Source organism: Tasmannia lanceolata, unplaced genomic scaffold (assembly GCF_043159265.1).
Source record: "Tasmannia lanceolata isolate RefF3 unplaced genomic scaffold, GAP_Taslan_0.1 ptg000008l, whole genome shotgun sequence".
Classification (NCBI taxonomy): domain Eukaryota; kingdom Viridiplantae; phylum Streptophyta; class Magnoliopsida; order Canellales; family Winteraceae; genus Tasmannia; species Tasmannia lanceolata.
In genome coordinates, this window is record NW_027518685.1 from 22,301,619 (window position 1) to 22,318,586 (window position 16,968).

The 16,968-nt window shown below is 42.7% G+C and overlaps 1 protein-coding gene across 1 annotated transcript; it reads right to left on the minus strand.

The window, feature by feature from the left end:
• Positions 1-412: 412 nt before the first annotated feature.
• Positions 413-6,008, minus strand: LOC143884817 (uncharacterized). Its single transcript, XM_077388623.1, has 2 exons — positions 5,667-6,008; positions 413-1,663 (listed from the first exon to the last, which is right to left on the minus strand). The coding sequence occupies exon 2, from the start codon at positions 1,590-1,592 to the stop codon at positions 489-491; it is 1,104 nt and encodes a 367-aa protein (XP_077244738.1). The 5' UTR covers positions 1,593-1,663; positions 5,667-6,008; the 3' UTR covers positions 413-488.
• Positions 6,009-16,968: the final 10,960 nt, after the last annotated feature.

Here is a 16,968-nt window from a genome sequence, read left to right on the forward strand (position 1 = left end):
ATATTGATGAACACTGTTTGGGCAGGTGCTACTGGAGTAGCTGCTTGGCGCATAGGCCCTTTATCCTTGGACAACGACGGTCCCAACTTTTCAGAAAGCTGAGCCTTGATAACTCGGTTTTCTTCTTTGAGTTCTTGAAGCTGTTGGAGAATCAAGGTAAGAGTATCGGTAATAGCAGCGGGTGGAAGACCATCTTGGTTGTCTGCCATTGGTGAGGATGAGGACGGGAAAGAAGGAGATGCTGGGGTTCTTAGAGAAGGTGGCGGAGAAACAGATTTCCTCTCTAACCTCGAAGAGACCCGAACCCAAGGAGTATTAGGGTTAGCTATGATGTTTATTGCCCTGTAATATTCGAAAGACATATTTTAAAATCAGAGAGAAGAATAGACGATGATGCACACATAGACAAAGATAATGAAAGAGAAGGATGGACTTTATTGATCAATCATTTGAGTACATGGTTCAATCTTTCAAAGATAAACATGGAACTAAGCATTCTTTTTAGACTTCTTCTTCGGACGACAATCTTCCTCAACTGACTCCTTTAAAGGTTTGATGATTCTTGCATCCCAAGCAGATGAAACAGCTTTGACAATCTTGGGCTTGAGACCCTCAGGCGGATAGAAATGATGAAGGGGAGGCACAATGGATTGCTCCCTTCCATACTGACGCTGAATCCTGGCAGGAACATAAAAGGAAGTCTTTTTGAGACCAAGAAGGCGAACGTAGTTAGCTTCTCCGGTGTTGAAGACAGCTTCTTGGATTCCGGGAATTTGCCAATAAATCTGATCTTCTTGGCGAGAATTTAACCATTCAACCCAATCGCTTTTATGATCGAAAGAAACATCATGACGCCATTCACTGAAGGTGTATAACGTATGATCAAAATGGACAGGAGCTGCAATTTTTAGCTTGTGGCATAACCACACTTGAAGTAATGCAGGACATCCTGAGAAAGACCCAACGAAAGAGCGAATATAAGAGCTTGGACCTGAACTGGCACGAAGGTGAGCCATATCATCCAATCCATTGAAAGTTTCTGCAAGCATAGTAGGAATTGGATTGGCGCCACGATCCATTTGATCAACGAGGTCCAGAAGAACAGCTGACGCAAAGCGAGAAGGCTGGACAGTGAGGAACCTAGCAAAGGAGCAGAATCTCAAAGCGCGCCGTCGAGCTTTTTGAATATCAACAGCACCAATGTATCCAACAGGAGGGTAAATGTCAATCAGTCGCTGCATGGACACTTTTTGGCCTTTCATGAAAGAGTTCATGGATTCATCTGGATTATCCATCAAGCAAAGGAACAAAGGACGATAATCTGGAACACAGGATGGCTTCACTAGAGGGCCATCCACAGGATATTCCAATAAGGCACACCATTCTTCAAAGGTGGGACACATTTCTTGGTTGCCAAAATGGAAGACATGATGATCGGGATCCCAACACTCTGATGCGGCATAGAGTAATCCCCAATCGAGCTTGATGGTTGCCACGTAGCCGAAGAGATTTTTCTCTTGTTCACTTATGGCGTAGATATGGGATTCTCTTAATGTACCACGGATCCAATCAAGAATTGTACGAGTAGACATAGTGCCCGTAAGCCAAGAGAAGGGATATAAGAATGATCAGGATTACATGAACACGAGATTGGGATAAGTTCCTGCCAGTACAAGGAAAGTATGAATACATGATCGAATCATACGATAGAAGAATGAAAGGCATACGATCGAAAGATTAGATGAGATAGCATAAGATTGCTTTCAACGGATAGATCAAGAATGACTAATCCTATGAGATCTTTGGAAATGATAGGATTTATATCCTAACCCCTAAAGGAAATTTTTTTTTTTAATCTCGCACATTTTAACAGTGTGACCTGAAGGCATCAACCCTAATCCTAATCAAGCGGAGTGGAGAGAGGATCTCGACTCATGACTTTGTTCGTGTACCTAGGACCGATCGTAGCCATTGGAAGATGGTCTACGGCCTAATCTAGACACAAATAGGTAGGATATCCTAAACTAGGCTCACACACGTGATACACATGTGTTCGTATACTACATGCATGTGTGGGTTAATCTAGGGGTAAGGCCAAGAGTTCCCTTAGCGCGAATCCCTGTTCGATATACTGTACCAGTGTCCGGCGTATCAGTACGTGAACAAGAGATCCGTTTACGTACCATAAAGGTACTAGGCTAAGGGTGGAATGCTTCTCTAGCACAGAGGCACCAGGTGATGAAATCCCAGTCAACCATGCTAGATAACACTCCGGGTTCCTAAAATAGGACGTGTGTGCACGTGAGATGCAGAGTTTAGATGCAAGTGATGTAAGTGTGTGCAATATGTTTGCGCAATCTATGATGCCTTCAGGTTTTGTTAGATTAAGTTTGAGTAAAGTGTGATGAGAAAATAAAACAAGACAAACTAATCTAACAAGTATAGAGTTTTTATGAGCCAATTAAATTAAATTCAAATGAATTATCTTTTGAAATTTTAATGAAGTTAGGTGGTCCCCAGCAGAGTCGCCAAACTGTGGTACCCGATCCCGCGAGAGGGGTGGGGCGCGAGCCGCCACGCGCTCTCTCTTGGTCTCCCGTACCCACGCGATTGGCGTGTGCATTTAATTGTTGATTTGAATTCGTCTTTCATGTGAACTTGGGATCACTAAGGCAATCCGAATTCCACACGAAAGAGACTGACAGAGTCGCCACCTAGATGTGGGATCTAGGACCCGAAATTAACCAGAAATCTAGACTCGCTACCTGGTTACGAGAATGGAAGGTATGGGGAGTTATCCGCCACATGCACCATTCCTGCCCGATAATCGGCCTTCGATTCCAAAAGCTAACTTTTTAAATTTATTTTAAATGGCTCATTCAACTCTATGTTAATGTGCGAACTAAGTGACATGCATCCTATGATCTAATTTCAATGTGAATCCTAGATGTGTATCTTGATTTATTAATTTGTCTGGATTCATTCTAAGTGAAAGTTCTCCTAGAATTCTAATTTCATGGAAAGCCCTAAATGATTTGATTAAGCATTTACAAGAAAATTAATATCCAAAACACCACAATTTGTTGTGGTGCCGACTCGCGGGTGGTATGCCGTCAGACATCCAAGCTGCCTACGTACCCAAGCCTCACTGGGATCAGAGTCGACGTAGTTCGGTGCACCTAAGCTAAGTTACATATGCCTAACTCAACTAAGACACCGACCTAGACGGGATTGACTGTTTCAACAGTTTTAGGAGAAGTTATTTAATTCAAGTTGAGGATTTTATTATCTTAGGATTTCATCTAAGATGCTATATGATTCTCATCTAAATGCAAATGGTCCCTTAGACTAATGCAGGTTTGCCTTACATCCTAGTTTACTAGGCTTGTCCTAGGGAAAGATTGGGTGACTAGTGTAACTAGACCTATGGCACGGTTGCTATACATAGCAAGCGTCCGTGATGAGGCTGGACTCCTAACTCTAGGACTCTCTAAAACTTAGGATACGACACGACACCGGTGTTCCTAAATTGGGCTCTAAGGGTCCTTACGACGGAAACCGTGATCCAACGGTTCCGAAAGACACAAGACAAATCGATTTAAATTCTCGAGGTTAGTGAAAAAAAAAATGGAAGAGATGATGAAATAGTGTGAGGGAATGAGAAAGATAGAGAAAGGTGCGACTGAACTTGGGAGTGCCAAATTGCCTACGTACCCCGCGATGGGGATCAAGCCACACGTAGTTCCGCTGGGGAGGTTGCTTGGATTTTGGAAAACAGGATTGGTATTTGGATCAGGAATCGGGTTTGTATTTGAGCATTGGACTTGAGATTCAGAAACATTGATTTAGCAATGGGATTTTGGAATTGGGAATTTGCATCAAAGAATTGAGCATATAGGAATCATCAAGGGTTTGAATTTTGGGAATTCAAAATGGGCGGGCTTATGAGATTCGGTCAAATGGATTCAGACATGCGACTCAGATTGTGTTGGGATATGACTTGGTTAGGCAAAAGGGAGGAAGTTCTATTAGGTGTAAAAGGGCATTAGTAGAATAGGGGAATGACTCGGTTGTGACATGGAAGGCCGCAACTTGGTCGAATGCGACTCGGTTGCATTGGGATGGGTTGATTAAGGAATTGGATTGAGTCAACTAAGGGGAGAGTCCAATCGGTTAAAGAGGTTGAGCATACTCGACTAGAGAGTTGGGTCAACTCGACTAGGGAGGTTGGCTAGAGTTGACTCAGTTGAGCTGGGTTGGGATCCCACTTGGATGGATTGTATTGGGGCGATTTGACTTAAGCTGCAGGTGGCCTGGCTGGGTTAGATTTAATGTAACCAGATTTATGGATAAATGGTGTGCCTCAGTGAGTGGACAAAGGTATGGCTTGGGTTGATGTGACTCGGTTGAGTTGTGCTAGGGTCAGGTTAGGTGGGGTTAATGGTTGAGTTGGATTGGATTGGGTTAATGGTCAAGGTCAAGTGCGGGTTGACTTGGCTTAGACTGGATTGGAACTGGTTGAGCGTGGATTGGGGTGCGGCTTGAGGTTTGGGTGGTTGGAGTATCTTAGGAACCAATAGGGCAAAGTGGCTCTTAAGGGGAATGAATTAATTGGGCCGAATGGGCCCGATGGCCGGGTTAACTGGGTTGGCCGGGTCTATTGTAGGGGTGTATGAGGGTACTGTTGGGTGGATGAATGAAAGGCATGTGGTGTATGATGTGTGGCTATGGTTATAGGGTTTAAGGCTTATGGGTATGGGTTTAGGTGTGGTTAATGGTTAGGTTGGATTGGGTTAATGGTTAGGGTCAAGTGAGTCGGGTCTAAGTTAGGAGCAAACCCGAGACTAGCCATGGTCTAACTAGGAGGAAGCAGGGTACAAACCAGGGTGCGGACCAGGGTGCACCAGGGTGCGAACCAGCAGGGAACCAGGGTGCGAACCAGCAGGGGAACCAGGGTGCAACCAGCAGGGAACCTGGGTGCAACCAGCAGCGAACCTGGGTGCAACCAGGGTCTAACCAGAGTGTGAACCAGCAGGGAACCAGGGTGCGAACCAGCAGGGGAACCAGGGTGCAACCAGCAGGGAAACCAGGGTGCAACCAGCAGGGAACCTGGGTGCAACCCGCAGCGAACCTGGGTGCAACCAGGGTCTAACCAGAGTGCGAACCAGCAGGGAACCAGGGTGCGAACCAGCAGGGGAACCATGGTGCAACCAGCAGGGAACCTGGGTGCAACCAGCAGCGAACCTGGGTGCAACCAGGGTCTAACCAGAGTGCGAACCAGCAGGGAACCAGGGTGTGAACCAGTATCGAACCTGGGTGCAACCAGCAACGAACCTGGGTGCAACCAGGGTCTAACCAGAGTGCGAACCAGCAGGGAACCAGGGTGCGAACCAGTATCGAACCTGGGTGCAACCAGCAACGAACCTGGGTGCAACCAGGGTCTAACCAGAGGCTAACCAGGGGGAACCAGGGTGTGAACCATTAGGGAAAAATAAAAATGAAGATAAGATGGGTTAAGAGAAGAGGGAAACATGTATAACTTCAAAGTCTACCATCAAGAAGAATGAGTAAAGATTGATCCCAGATGCTTCCTAACATGGTTTTTCTTTTAAAGTAAAAGATATGCATGAAAACAGACCCTACATAGAATTGAAATAAATGCCTACCTCTTTGAAAACCCACTTTGTGTTTGATTTTTCTTTGATGTTAATTCCTTGAAGATGATTCCTTGCTTGATAATGACTGCTTTTGATATATATCACCCAACGTATCACCCGATCCGACAAGGATGGCCGAACCCTTGAAGAGATGAGGGAGAGGGATGAATTTTCTAAGAGAGGGATTCTTTTTCTTCTTCTCCCTTGGATGGTGGGATGAGAGGGTATTTATAGGAGAATGGGATAGGAGGTTAGGTGAGGTTAGGTGAGGTTAGGTAAGGTTAGGTGAGGTTAGGTAAGGTTAGGTGAGGTTAGGTGAGGTTAGGTGAGGTTTGGGTGGTTAGGATGAGAGGAGAGGTTAGGTGAGGTTAGGTGAGGTTTGGATGGTTAGGATGAGAGGAGAGGTTAGGTGGTTTTGGATGGTGAGACCCAGGTCAAGATCTGTCATTGATCTAACGATTTACGGAAATCGGGTCTCGGAATGGAATCAGGGTCCGGGCTATGAAGTGACCCTAGCTTATTTTGTCCCGATTGATGATCCGTAAAGTCAGATCAAGATATTAATGACCTAAAACATATAAATCAATGATAGAGGGGGTTCTCACATGGATTTAACACACTAAATTCACTAATCAGGGTATTTTTCAATTTTTCGGATCTAATCATCTCACCAGGTACATCTCTTTATCATTTTGTTTTTTTCAAAAAATTTGAGGATGGATCAATATATTAGGTTATTGTTGGTTAAAGTAAAGCAAAATGTGGGTGTCTACACTCGTATATCCTTTAGTTGTTGTCAGTGGAGTCTTTGACTCGTGTTTTCATCTCTCTTAGAGAGTCTTTGAATCGTGTTTCCTTTTCTTTCAGAGAATCTTTGGTTCATTTATTCCTTTGGTGATGTTATTAGAGAGTCTTTGACTCATTTATCTCTTTCACAGTTTTCTTGGAGAGTCTTTGACTCATTTGTACTTTCAGTTGGATTTATTAGAGAGTCTTTGACTCGCCTTTTCTTTTGCAGTCATTAGAGAGTCTTTGACTCCGTTATCTCATTTTCAGTGTTATCAGTTACTCTTATTAGAGAGTCTTTGACTCATTTGCTCTTATAACGGTGTTATTAGAGCATAGTTTCCCTTATTCACCCTAGGGTTTGTCCCTAGGGTATTATTTTGTATATTCCCTCCGGTCTTTGGCCAAAAGGGTGAAAGCATCAGAAATTTTAAAATCCATAAACATTGAAATCATTAAAAATCTCAAAAACATTAGAAACTTAAAGTATAAAAAATAGTTGATTTGTTGTAAGTGTTTGTTAGGTAGAGAGTTCGTTTCGAACTACGTTGGCTTGATCCTCTTCCGAGGTACGTAGTGCAGCTTGGGATTTATATCCCAAGTCCAGCCAAACTTTTGTAAATAGCGTTTTAAACCTTTTTGAATAAACAACATTTGATTTCGAAAAGCTCTTCCTTTAGAGTTAGGACTTTGTCCTAGATAGAGAGTTTAGAGTTAGGTTTTGATCTTTGTTTTGTTGTGTGCTTGTTGGTGATTGTTTTAGAGTTAGGGGTCTGTCCTAGAGTTATAGGAGCGCCTCCATCCGGTCAGTCGGCGATCCACATCGCCGAGTGATGACTAGAATATGATGCATTAGTCCACCCTTTGTTTTCCTTAGGAAACACAGCCTAGTTACACATAGGTTGTAGGAACTACCCGCATTAGCTTAGGGCTAATCTGCATTTAGTTAGGGCATATAGGGTGTCCTAAAATCCACAATTCACTGGAATTTAAATAATCGTACAATAAACTTTAATAATTGGTCCGGTCTTTTAGATCGAGTCTAGGATAGAGGTCTAGGTGTCTTAGGCATCCTAGCTTAGAATAGGCGCGAAGAACTACGTTGCCTTGATTCTCGTGGAGGCGGGGATACGTAGGCTTCTTTGGATGAATACCAGACCATCCGAGGACTCGGGCTAATAATTTAGAGTCTTAGGATTTATTATGTTGTTATTATATGTTTTGATGTGTTTTCTTACTTTCTCGTACTGATCCTATACCTTTTGCTGTAGCTTGCATGTGTTTGCACATCAGAACTTAGACACCCATTAGGTTTGTCACTCATAACCTAGCTATGCTTAGGTGGCACATCTTTCATTTTATTTTATATGTGTTTATTATCTTTATCCTCAGGAAATGCATGCTTAGGTAGACGATTCCTGAGGATTGTTCCCATTTCAGATGATTTTTACCCAAACTTCTTTGGAGTTAATAATAAATGGCATAAGAGACCAAGTGCTTGCACTCGGACGAATCGGGGGTGCTCTCAGACCTTCCCCATTCGTAACCAGGCACGAACCCATATATATTTCTGGTTATCCATTGCACAGAGGATTTGATTTTAGGGTTCCATGGCATATCCATGGATGGCGACTCTGAGTTTATTTCAGGTATGTCTCGGTTTCGAACCTCGGTTCCGGATCGAGACATATCTCTTTCTTTTATATCGCCACTCGTGCTATGCTATGAGGGTGGCATCAGTTTTGAGAGTTCCTTGGTAGAGCTCTCCTTTACACGTGGATGATCCAGATGGTGTTAGGGACCCGTTCCCTCGCCGCCTATCTTCGGATCGGGGTCCACAGGCTGGCGACTCTGCTGGGGATTCTTTTGAAACATTGCCTAACTTTATAAAAATGCCATTTTTACTAACTTTGGAGAAATTTGGGATTAAATCATTTTAAATGAGAATTCTATCGTTAGAATCCAGGGGCACCAGACAGGTGCGTAATTAAAACGAGGGATTCACACACTGCACATCATGCATTATCATATTTGTTATTTATTTCATTGTTTTTCCTTCTTGGCTCCACGGGATAGATTCGATGCGTACCCGACTGGGATGTCTTCACCCTGATGGTACTGTTGAATCTATTTCCAAGCTATGCGCTAGAGCTGCAATCGTAGACATTGGGCGTACTTTTGTCTACAGCAGCCGATGAGCAATGAAGCATACTATGTATGACACGGGGCGTACTTGTGTTATACATGTTAAGTATGTTTCATACGCATAGTACCCTTTAGATTAAGTCCGGAGCCCTACTTTGTTTTTATATATTATGTATATACTTACTGGCCTAGTGAAATCCAACTAGGAAGTACCTGTGTTTATATACATCTGTATTGCATTCATATAGGGTCGAACATGTGTTGCTCACACATGTGGAGCCTAGAGTTAGGAGCTTTGTCCCCTTTGTAGACTAGGGTAGCTCATTTTACATGGCTACAACACGGTCCTAGTACACTTATCAGTCTGTCTTGAGTCGAGATTTTCTTGACTCCGCTAGATTAGAATTAGGGCTGGTGCCCCTGGTTAGGATTTGTGTGTATGTGTATATACCTATATATACTGTTTATGTATATTAGGGTTCTCCTCTTAGTCAGAGATTCTTTATTCATTTCAATTGGTTATATCCATTCCTTATTCAGATCTAGATCTAGTCAGTGGATTTTTACCGCCATTTCCTTGGCCAGGTTTGGTCCTTGATCTCTTGATTATAGGATTTGACCTGTTGTTGTATATTCTCACCTTTGGTCAGTCTTTTAGTTGATCACCTTTCTCTGGTAATCATTATTCATATATCTTTGATTGAGTTACGAGGATCCCTTGTCTAGCGTCGTTATGCTGCCGAATTTTTCGCAGAATATTTTGAGCATAACCGCTATTTCTTAGTGTTAGGAAAACCGTGAGTTTGCCTTTTCTTGACTTCCTTGTCTAGCGTCGTTATGCTGCCGAATTTTTCGCAGAATATTTTGAGCATAACCGCTATTTCTTAGTGTTAAGAAAACCGTGAGTTTGCCTTTTCTTGACTTCCTTGTCTAGCGTCGTTATGCTGCCGAATTTTTTCGCAGAATATTTTGAGCATAATCGCTATTTCTTAGAGTTAGGAAAACCGTGAGTTTGCCTTCTCTTGACTTTCTTGTTTAGCCGTTATGCTGTCGATTTTTTCGCAGAACATTTCGAGCATTACTGCTACTCTTTAGAGTCAGTTTACTTAGTTTGGACCTTGACCTCCTTGTATAGCCGTTATGCTGCTGGATTTTATCCAAAAACATGTTAAGCATGATTGCTATCCTTTAGAGTCGGTCTACCTTATCTGGATTCCCATGTATACATCATTCAATAGGATTAGATCCTTATTTGTCAACCTGTTATGTTTTAGATCTGGTTGATGGCTTGTCCGTTGTCCCTATGACCATGATCTATCATTCTGATCCTTTTGATCGCATAGTTGATGATATTCATCGCCAGATTTAGATCCGGTTTGCGACCTACTTTTGTCATTTTATGGCCGTGGTCTATTGTCTGATCTCTTGATGATCTCTCATCTTTGATGAAAAATTCCATGTCCCAGATTGTATCCTTCCCGTATATTTGATTGTCAAATTCATTCTTATTGTTTACTTAAAGGTTATCTTCTCTCCCTTATCATTTTGTTCTATCCGAGTGTCAGGTTTGATCATGGCGAATAATCTGTTAGACAAGTGGATAGCCGAGACCATTAAATCTTTTCCGCTGAGGTGTGAAGAATGGAGTGTGGCTGAGCGTTTCATCGGTTCATTTGCTCATCTGAATAGTCGCGGTATAAATTGGAAGTTTCTTCAAGCAGCTGCTAGATGTTGGGATCCTGTTTTCCATGTCTTCCGATTCGGGTCCTTTCAACTCTGTCCTATATTTGAAGACTGGTGTGCCTTGTTAGAGCTTCCTCCCGAGGGACTCTGGATCCGACCTTCAAGCACAGACTCCCCTCATGATCTTTTTTGCAAACTTTTTGAAAATAAGATCGTGAAAACTTTGCCATGCTTAACTGAGAAAAATGTGCAATTTCAAGCCCTCATCGAATTGTTTTCTAAAAACGTCGATCCTACTGACTCCCGTTTTCAGCAGTGTCGACGTAGCGCCTTAGTATTTGCTGTCTTTGCACGTCATGTCCTTCGCAGAGACTCTAGTGCCGCTCCTTTCACTTTGTTGACAATAATAGATCAGATAAATGAGGGGAGAAATCCTGTCCCTACTATGCTGGTTGAAACCTTTTATGGGTTAGACTTTATCGCTAGTAGAAAGGTACATGATAACCTTTTTGGATGTGCCAAGCTGTTATACGTGTGGTTATGTGAAAAACTCACTATCCTTCAACCACCAAACTGCATTGAGTACACCCTTAAGAGTTTTCATTCCTGGAAGGTAAAGATTAAGCAATCTCAGCTTGATGAATGGCACCATTGGTTGCAGACCATAGGAGAAAATCAAATTCGTTGGGTGAGTCAATCATGTCCACAAATTATTACCAGTACTTGCCCATACTCATTTGTCCATCTTATGGGTTTAGAAAAATCATCTTTCTATGCACCTTTGTGTTTTCCTTCCCAGATTATTGGAATCTTGTGTCCTCCTAAGGTTATTACACCACCTTGTTGTGAAGACCTTACTCCTGACCTCATTGCATCCATAGTAGCTGCTTGGAGAAACAAAGTCACGGAGAGGAGATCCGCTTTCATGTTTAAGCTCCGAAAGGGAGGAGTATTTGGAGAGCCTGCATTCTGAAGAGCTCGAATTGGTGAACCATAAGGATCTTTGGATCGTGATTGTCATTTCTTTTATTGTTTTCATTTGTTTTACTTGAATATAATCAGAGTCAAAAATTGTAAATCTGATTTCATTATAGATGAAAATTTAAAGAAAGAAATTTTACTTGATACATGTTATAGACAGTCGGTAATTCAGGGTTTCATCATTTTTCATGTAACCAATTGCTGGCGTTGTAACCTGTCCATATAATCAATACAAAGGATGTTTGTTTTTCTTTCCTCTCTATTGGTGCAAATTATCTTATTTCATTTGTCAATCATTTAATCTAGTTTGTTAACTTCCAATCAGGATTCTGAAAGATAGCAACCATCGCTCCCAAAAAGGACTCCCAAGCTAAACCTGCCTGGTCTAGACCTACTTCAGTGTCTAGACTTGTTCGTCACTTTGATTCTCCTGTGTCATCCGCAGTACATTTACCTCCTTCACCAGAGTCTTCCGGTTCCTTTGAAGTGAACCAAATGAATGAATCAACTGACCTTCTGCTCAGTATGCAAGAGATGATGAAGAATCTCACCCGAGACATGGCCGGAATGAAAGAGGAGATGGCAAATATGAAGACCCAGATAAGTGATAAGACTTCCACCTCTAGACCGGTACTTCAGAATACTCGTGCTGCATCTCCGGAAGCGCGTAGACCTGATATCTCGCCCTTTGAGGTTGATATAGATAATGACCAATACGCCGCAGAGTATTGTGCTCCGGGGGTTGATAGAGAAAAAGAGAAGTTTGAAAAATTTGAGAAAGAGATGTCTGAGAAATTCAGTAAGATGGCTCATGACATGGAGCAGATGAAAATCCAGGGGCCTAAGAAGTTTGATGTCTCTGAACTAATACTGTCTTCGACAGTATCTCTGCCGCCCAACTTCAAAGCTCCTGATTATGACAAATATGACGGAACCGGGTGTCCGCGTAACCACATGAGGTGGTTTATCATTTTGTCTCAACAGTACGGTCTGAGCCGTGAACAGATGGCGCAGTTGTTTCCGATCTCTTTAACTGGAATTGCGAAGAAATGGTTCCTAAGGCTGAAACCGGAAGAGGTGAGAACCCTAGAAGACATTTCTGAGAAACTGATAGAGCAGTTCTCGATGGAAGAAGGTATTGAGGTCACAAAGAGGGACCTAAAGCAGTTGAAGCAAGGTCCTCAAGAGACCTTTACTTTCTTTATCAGGCGTTGGAGACGCAAATCTGCCCAGTTAAGCCAGAGAATGACTGAATCAGAGCAGATAAAGCTGGTTCTGAAAAGTTTGTCTCCCCAATACTTTCATTTTCTCGCTCCTCAGCATTACCCGAGTTTTGATCACTTAATCAAGACGGGTACTCAGACGGAAGATGCCATAGCAAAGGGTCTGAGAGCAAAAGTTTCTACAGAGATCCGAGAAGGGAAAAGACCTATGGTCCCGCCCAAGGAAGTTCACGCTGTCAGTTACACCAGGCCTGTAGCCAGAGTTGCTGCAGAAGCTGCCAGAGCGCCAAGGAGAGGTACCTTTGACAGAAAGTTTGATCCTCTTCCATATCCTATAGTAATGATATTCAAAAGGCTTATGAAAGACAGGAAGATCCGGCTCCCGGATATCAAACCTCCACCCAATCCCTTGCCCACATTCTGGAAGATGGACCAATATTGTGAATATCATAGAGGTCCAGGGCATTTGACTGAGAATTGTTTGGCCTTGAAGCATGCCATTCAAAATATGATTGACAAAAATGAATTGGCAGTGGAGAGACCAAACGTCACTCAAAACCCACTCCCCAACCATCATGCCATGCCTCCTACTACCAATGCCATCTTTACTGATAAGCCTTCGCTTGATCCTTCAACTCTCATTTGTACCATTACCCCAGAAAAAACCTATGTCATGACGTTTGATGATGGGGAGCTGGAAGCATTAGAAAGGAGGAAGCCTTATGTAATTTCATTCGACGATGATGAATTGGCTGAATCGTCTTCATCTCAGATGGGTACATTTCACATTGACGGAGCTAGAAATACAAGGACAGCTCCTTATGTCTTAAGGGCTGAAGACTTTGAAGAAGATGAGTTATTGTTGTTGGATAACCATTGTGACGAGATGCGTCACATGACCCGCGGTGGGCGTGTATTCAAGCCTCAGGAATTGTGTGTTGAAAATCCTGCAGAATTTGCAAGGAATGCAGAGAATCCGAGGCAGAACAAGGTCAGTGTAGATGAAGAAGAGGAGAGCTTGCTGAAACAGCTAAAAAAGACTCAGGCCAATATTTCCGTGTGGGGTTTACTCATGGCCTCATCTAAGCACAGAAAATTAGTCCTTCAAGAGCTTAATTTAGCACAGATTTCAGTTGACACTACTCCTGATGAATTGGTGAGCTTGGTTGCCATGACAAGAGTGTCTAAGACTTTGTCTTTCACTGATGATGATTTGCCTGCTGAAGGCCGAGACCACACAAAATCTCTGAAAATCACAGTCGTTTGCAACAAGAAAAGAGTACCAGAGGTGTTGGTTGACAACGGCTCTGCTCTGAATGTCTGCCCGTTGAGTACAGCAACAACTCTTGGATTTGGTCCCGCAGATTTCATCCCGTCTGAACAGGGTATTCTGGCGTACGATGGTACTCGCCGAGATGTGATCGGAACCCTGGTAACTGAGATACAAATCGGAGGAGAAGACTTTGAAATAGAATTCCAGGTCTTGGACATCAAAGCCTCATTTTTGCTGTTACTTGGGCGCCCTTGGTTGCACAAGTTCGGGGTTGTTCCATCCTCTCTTCACCAAAAACTGAAATTTCTTCGTAAAAACGGAGTAGTAACAGTAAAGGGAGACCCGGACCTTGAAGTAGGGCTGATTACTCAGGACCTGTCTATGGAGAAGACTGAGGATCTTAGTTTAACTGGATTCTCGCTAGAGGTGACTGCCATTACCTTCAAGGAAGCTATAAAGGAGGAAATTTGTTTTCTGACCAGTACAAATTCGAATGTCGTCAGGATAATTCGCCGACAGGGATATATGCCAGGTGCAGGACTGGGTAAATACCATCAGGGTTTGACTGAGTTTCCTGAGTTTGAATCCTTCAACGGTCTATTTGGGCTGGGGTACAAGCCCTCAAAGAAAGAGGTTAAAGAGATGAAGCAGTTGATGCGAAAATGGGCTGAATGTCGCCGAAGAGGGTTAGAATTACCAATGGCGCCAATTAATTTGACAATGAATGGCCGGTTTAGACAAGAGGGTGCTGATGTCCCTTTCTGTGGTTTTGCTGAAACTTGGCTAGATGAGAATTCAAGACAGAGGTTGCCAGGTTTTGAAATTTTCTTCGATTTGCAGTTAGAAGACAATCAGACTGGTATGCAAATTTCAGAAGCTGAGTCAGAAGCTGATTGGGCAGAACATGTAGAGCCGAGCCTTATGAGTTCAATGTTCCTTGAAGATTCGCAGATTATTGCTGTGATTGATCAGAGGGCCGTGATTCTGAATCCTACTCACTTAATCACCCCGGCAGAGGAGCCATTGACTAACTGGACCTTTCAGGTCATACCTCAGGTTACTTTCCTAAATAGTCGTACCCCTCCAAAAGAGTCGGTTGTCCGTAAGTCCATGTCAGTCTTTGAGTCTGATTCAGAGTCTGTTTATTCTAACAATTCTTTTGATGCAGGTACTATAAAGGTCGAGTCTTCCGAGGTCGATGGTGATTCCCCTTCTTCCAATGGAATTGAGTCAGATGATGAATCAGATATTCTTTCAGTACATAGTTCAGAGTCAATTGACACAGATGTCAATATATCTGTTGAGTCTGTAAATTTGTTTCAAGAGTCCATTGTAAAGCCCGATGTGGGTAATTCATCATTTGATGTACTTGATTCAACATTCAATGAAATAAAAGATTCTTCTGTGTACATTCCTGTCTCTACTTTTATTTCTAATGTTTCTGCTTCAGAATCTGATAAACTTAATAATAACAATCAAGACTCCCCCTCTGATGAGGATGCCGACGACACTCCCCCTGAAATCAAATACATGATTCAACAGGATGAGAGTCGCCGAGCAAAACCACTCGAAGAGGAAATTGAAACTGTGAATATAGGTGATGAAACCTTGATTCGGGAGATTCGAATTGGCAAAATTTTATCTCCTGAAGAACGTGAAGAATTAATCACCTTGCTTAAAGAGTTCAAGGAAGTTTTTACTTGGTCATATGATGACATGCCAGGATTAAATGAGGAAATTGTTCAACATCGATTACCCTTAATCCCTGGTATTAAGCCAAAAAGCAAAAGCTCCGAAAACTCAAAACTGAATGGGAGTTGAAGGTTTATGAAGAAGTAAAGAAACTGTTAGAAGTAAAATTCATTCAAGTGGTTGAATACCCAGAATGGCTTGCGAACATCGTACCGGTGCCCAAAAAGGATGGGAAAGTTCGAATGTGTGTCGATTTTCGAGACTTGAACAAGGCAAGTCCTAAAGATGACTTCCCTCTTCCAAACATTGATCTCCTGGTTGATAATACAGCTGGTCATGCTCTTCTATCTTTTATGGATGGATTCTCAGGCTATAATCAGATTAAGATGGCGCCAGAGGACATGATGAAGACAGCGTTCATTACTCAGTGGGGTACCTACTGCTACAGGGTGATGCCGTTTGGTCTGAAAAATGCTGGTGCTACATATCAGAGGGCTGCTACAACTCTTTTACATGATATGATCCATAAAGAGGTCGAAGTATATGTCGATGACATGATTGTGAAAGGCAAGACTCGACCTGAGCACACTGTCGCATTGAGAAAGTTCTTTGAACGGATCAGGAAGTATCAACTCCGCCTAAATCCGAATAAGTGCGTCTTTGGTGTTACATCAGGAAAGCTCTTAGGATTTATGGTCAGCGAAAGAGGGATCGAAGTAGACCCGCAAAAGATTAAGGCGATTCAAGAAATGCAGCCGCCAAAGACAGAGAGGCAGATCCGAGGTTTCCTTGGCAAAGTTCAATATCTGAGACGGTTCATATCACATCTGACGATGACGTGTGAACCCATTTTCAAGCTTTTGAAGAAGAATTCCTCGAAGAAATGGAATGAAGAGTGTCAGGAGGCTTTTGAAAAGGTTAAGCAGTGTCTATCCTTGCCCCCTGTTCTATCACCTGTCATTCCGGGCCAGCCGTTATTGTTGTACTTGTCTATCACAGATACAGCGATGGGTTGCATGCTTGCTCAGCAAGATTCAGAGTCTAAAAGGGAGAAGCCCATTTACTATATCAGTAAGAAGATGCTGGAGTACGAGTTAAAGTACACGGTGTTGGAAAAGACATGTCTAGCATTAGTTTGGGCTACCCAGAGGCTTAGACATTATTTGCTTTCGAGCAAGATCTTTTTGCTTTCGCGGATGGATCCATTAAAATATTTGTTTGAGAAGCCGGCCCTTACAGGAAGAACCGCAAGATGGTTGTTGTTACTGTCTGAGTTTGACATCACCTATGTCACTCAGAAATCAATTAAAGGACGTGTCGTTGCTGAACAGTTGGCCGATGCACCCGTTGAAGAGAATGCTTTTCTGAAGGCAGAATTTCCGGACGAAGAGATCATGGATATTGAAGAAGAAGCTTCGGGTACTAAGTGGCTTATGTATTTTGATGGAGCTGTAAACAGTCGAGGACAAGGAGTAGGAGCTGTGCTTATATCCCCTCGGAAAGAGTATATTCTTGTTTCTATCAAGCT

Excerpts from the sequence above, each read along its gene's own strand:
- LOC143884817 (XM_077388623.1), bottom strand. The coding sequence starts at position 1,592 with ATGTCTACTCGTACAATTCTTGATTGGATCCGTGGTACATTAAGAGAA.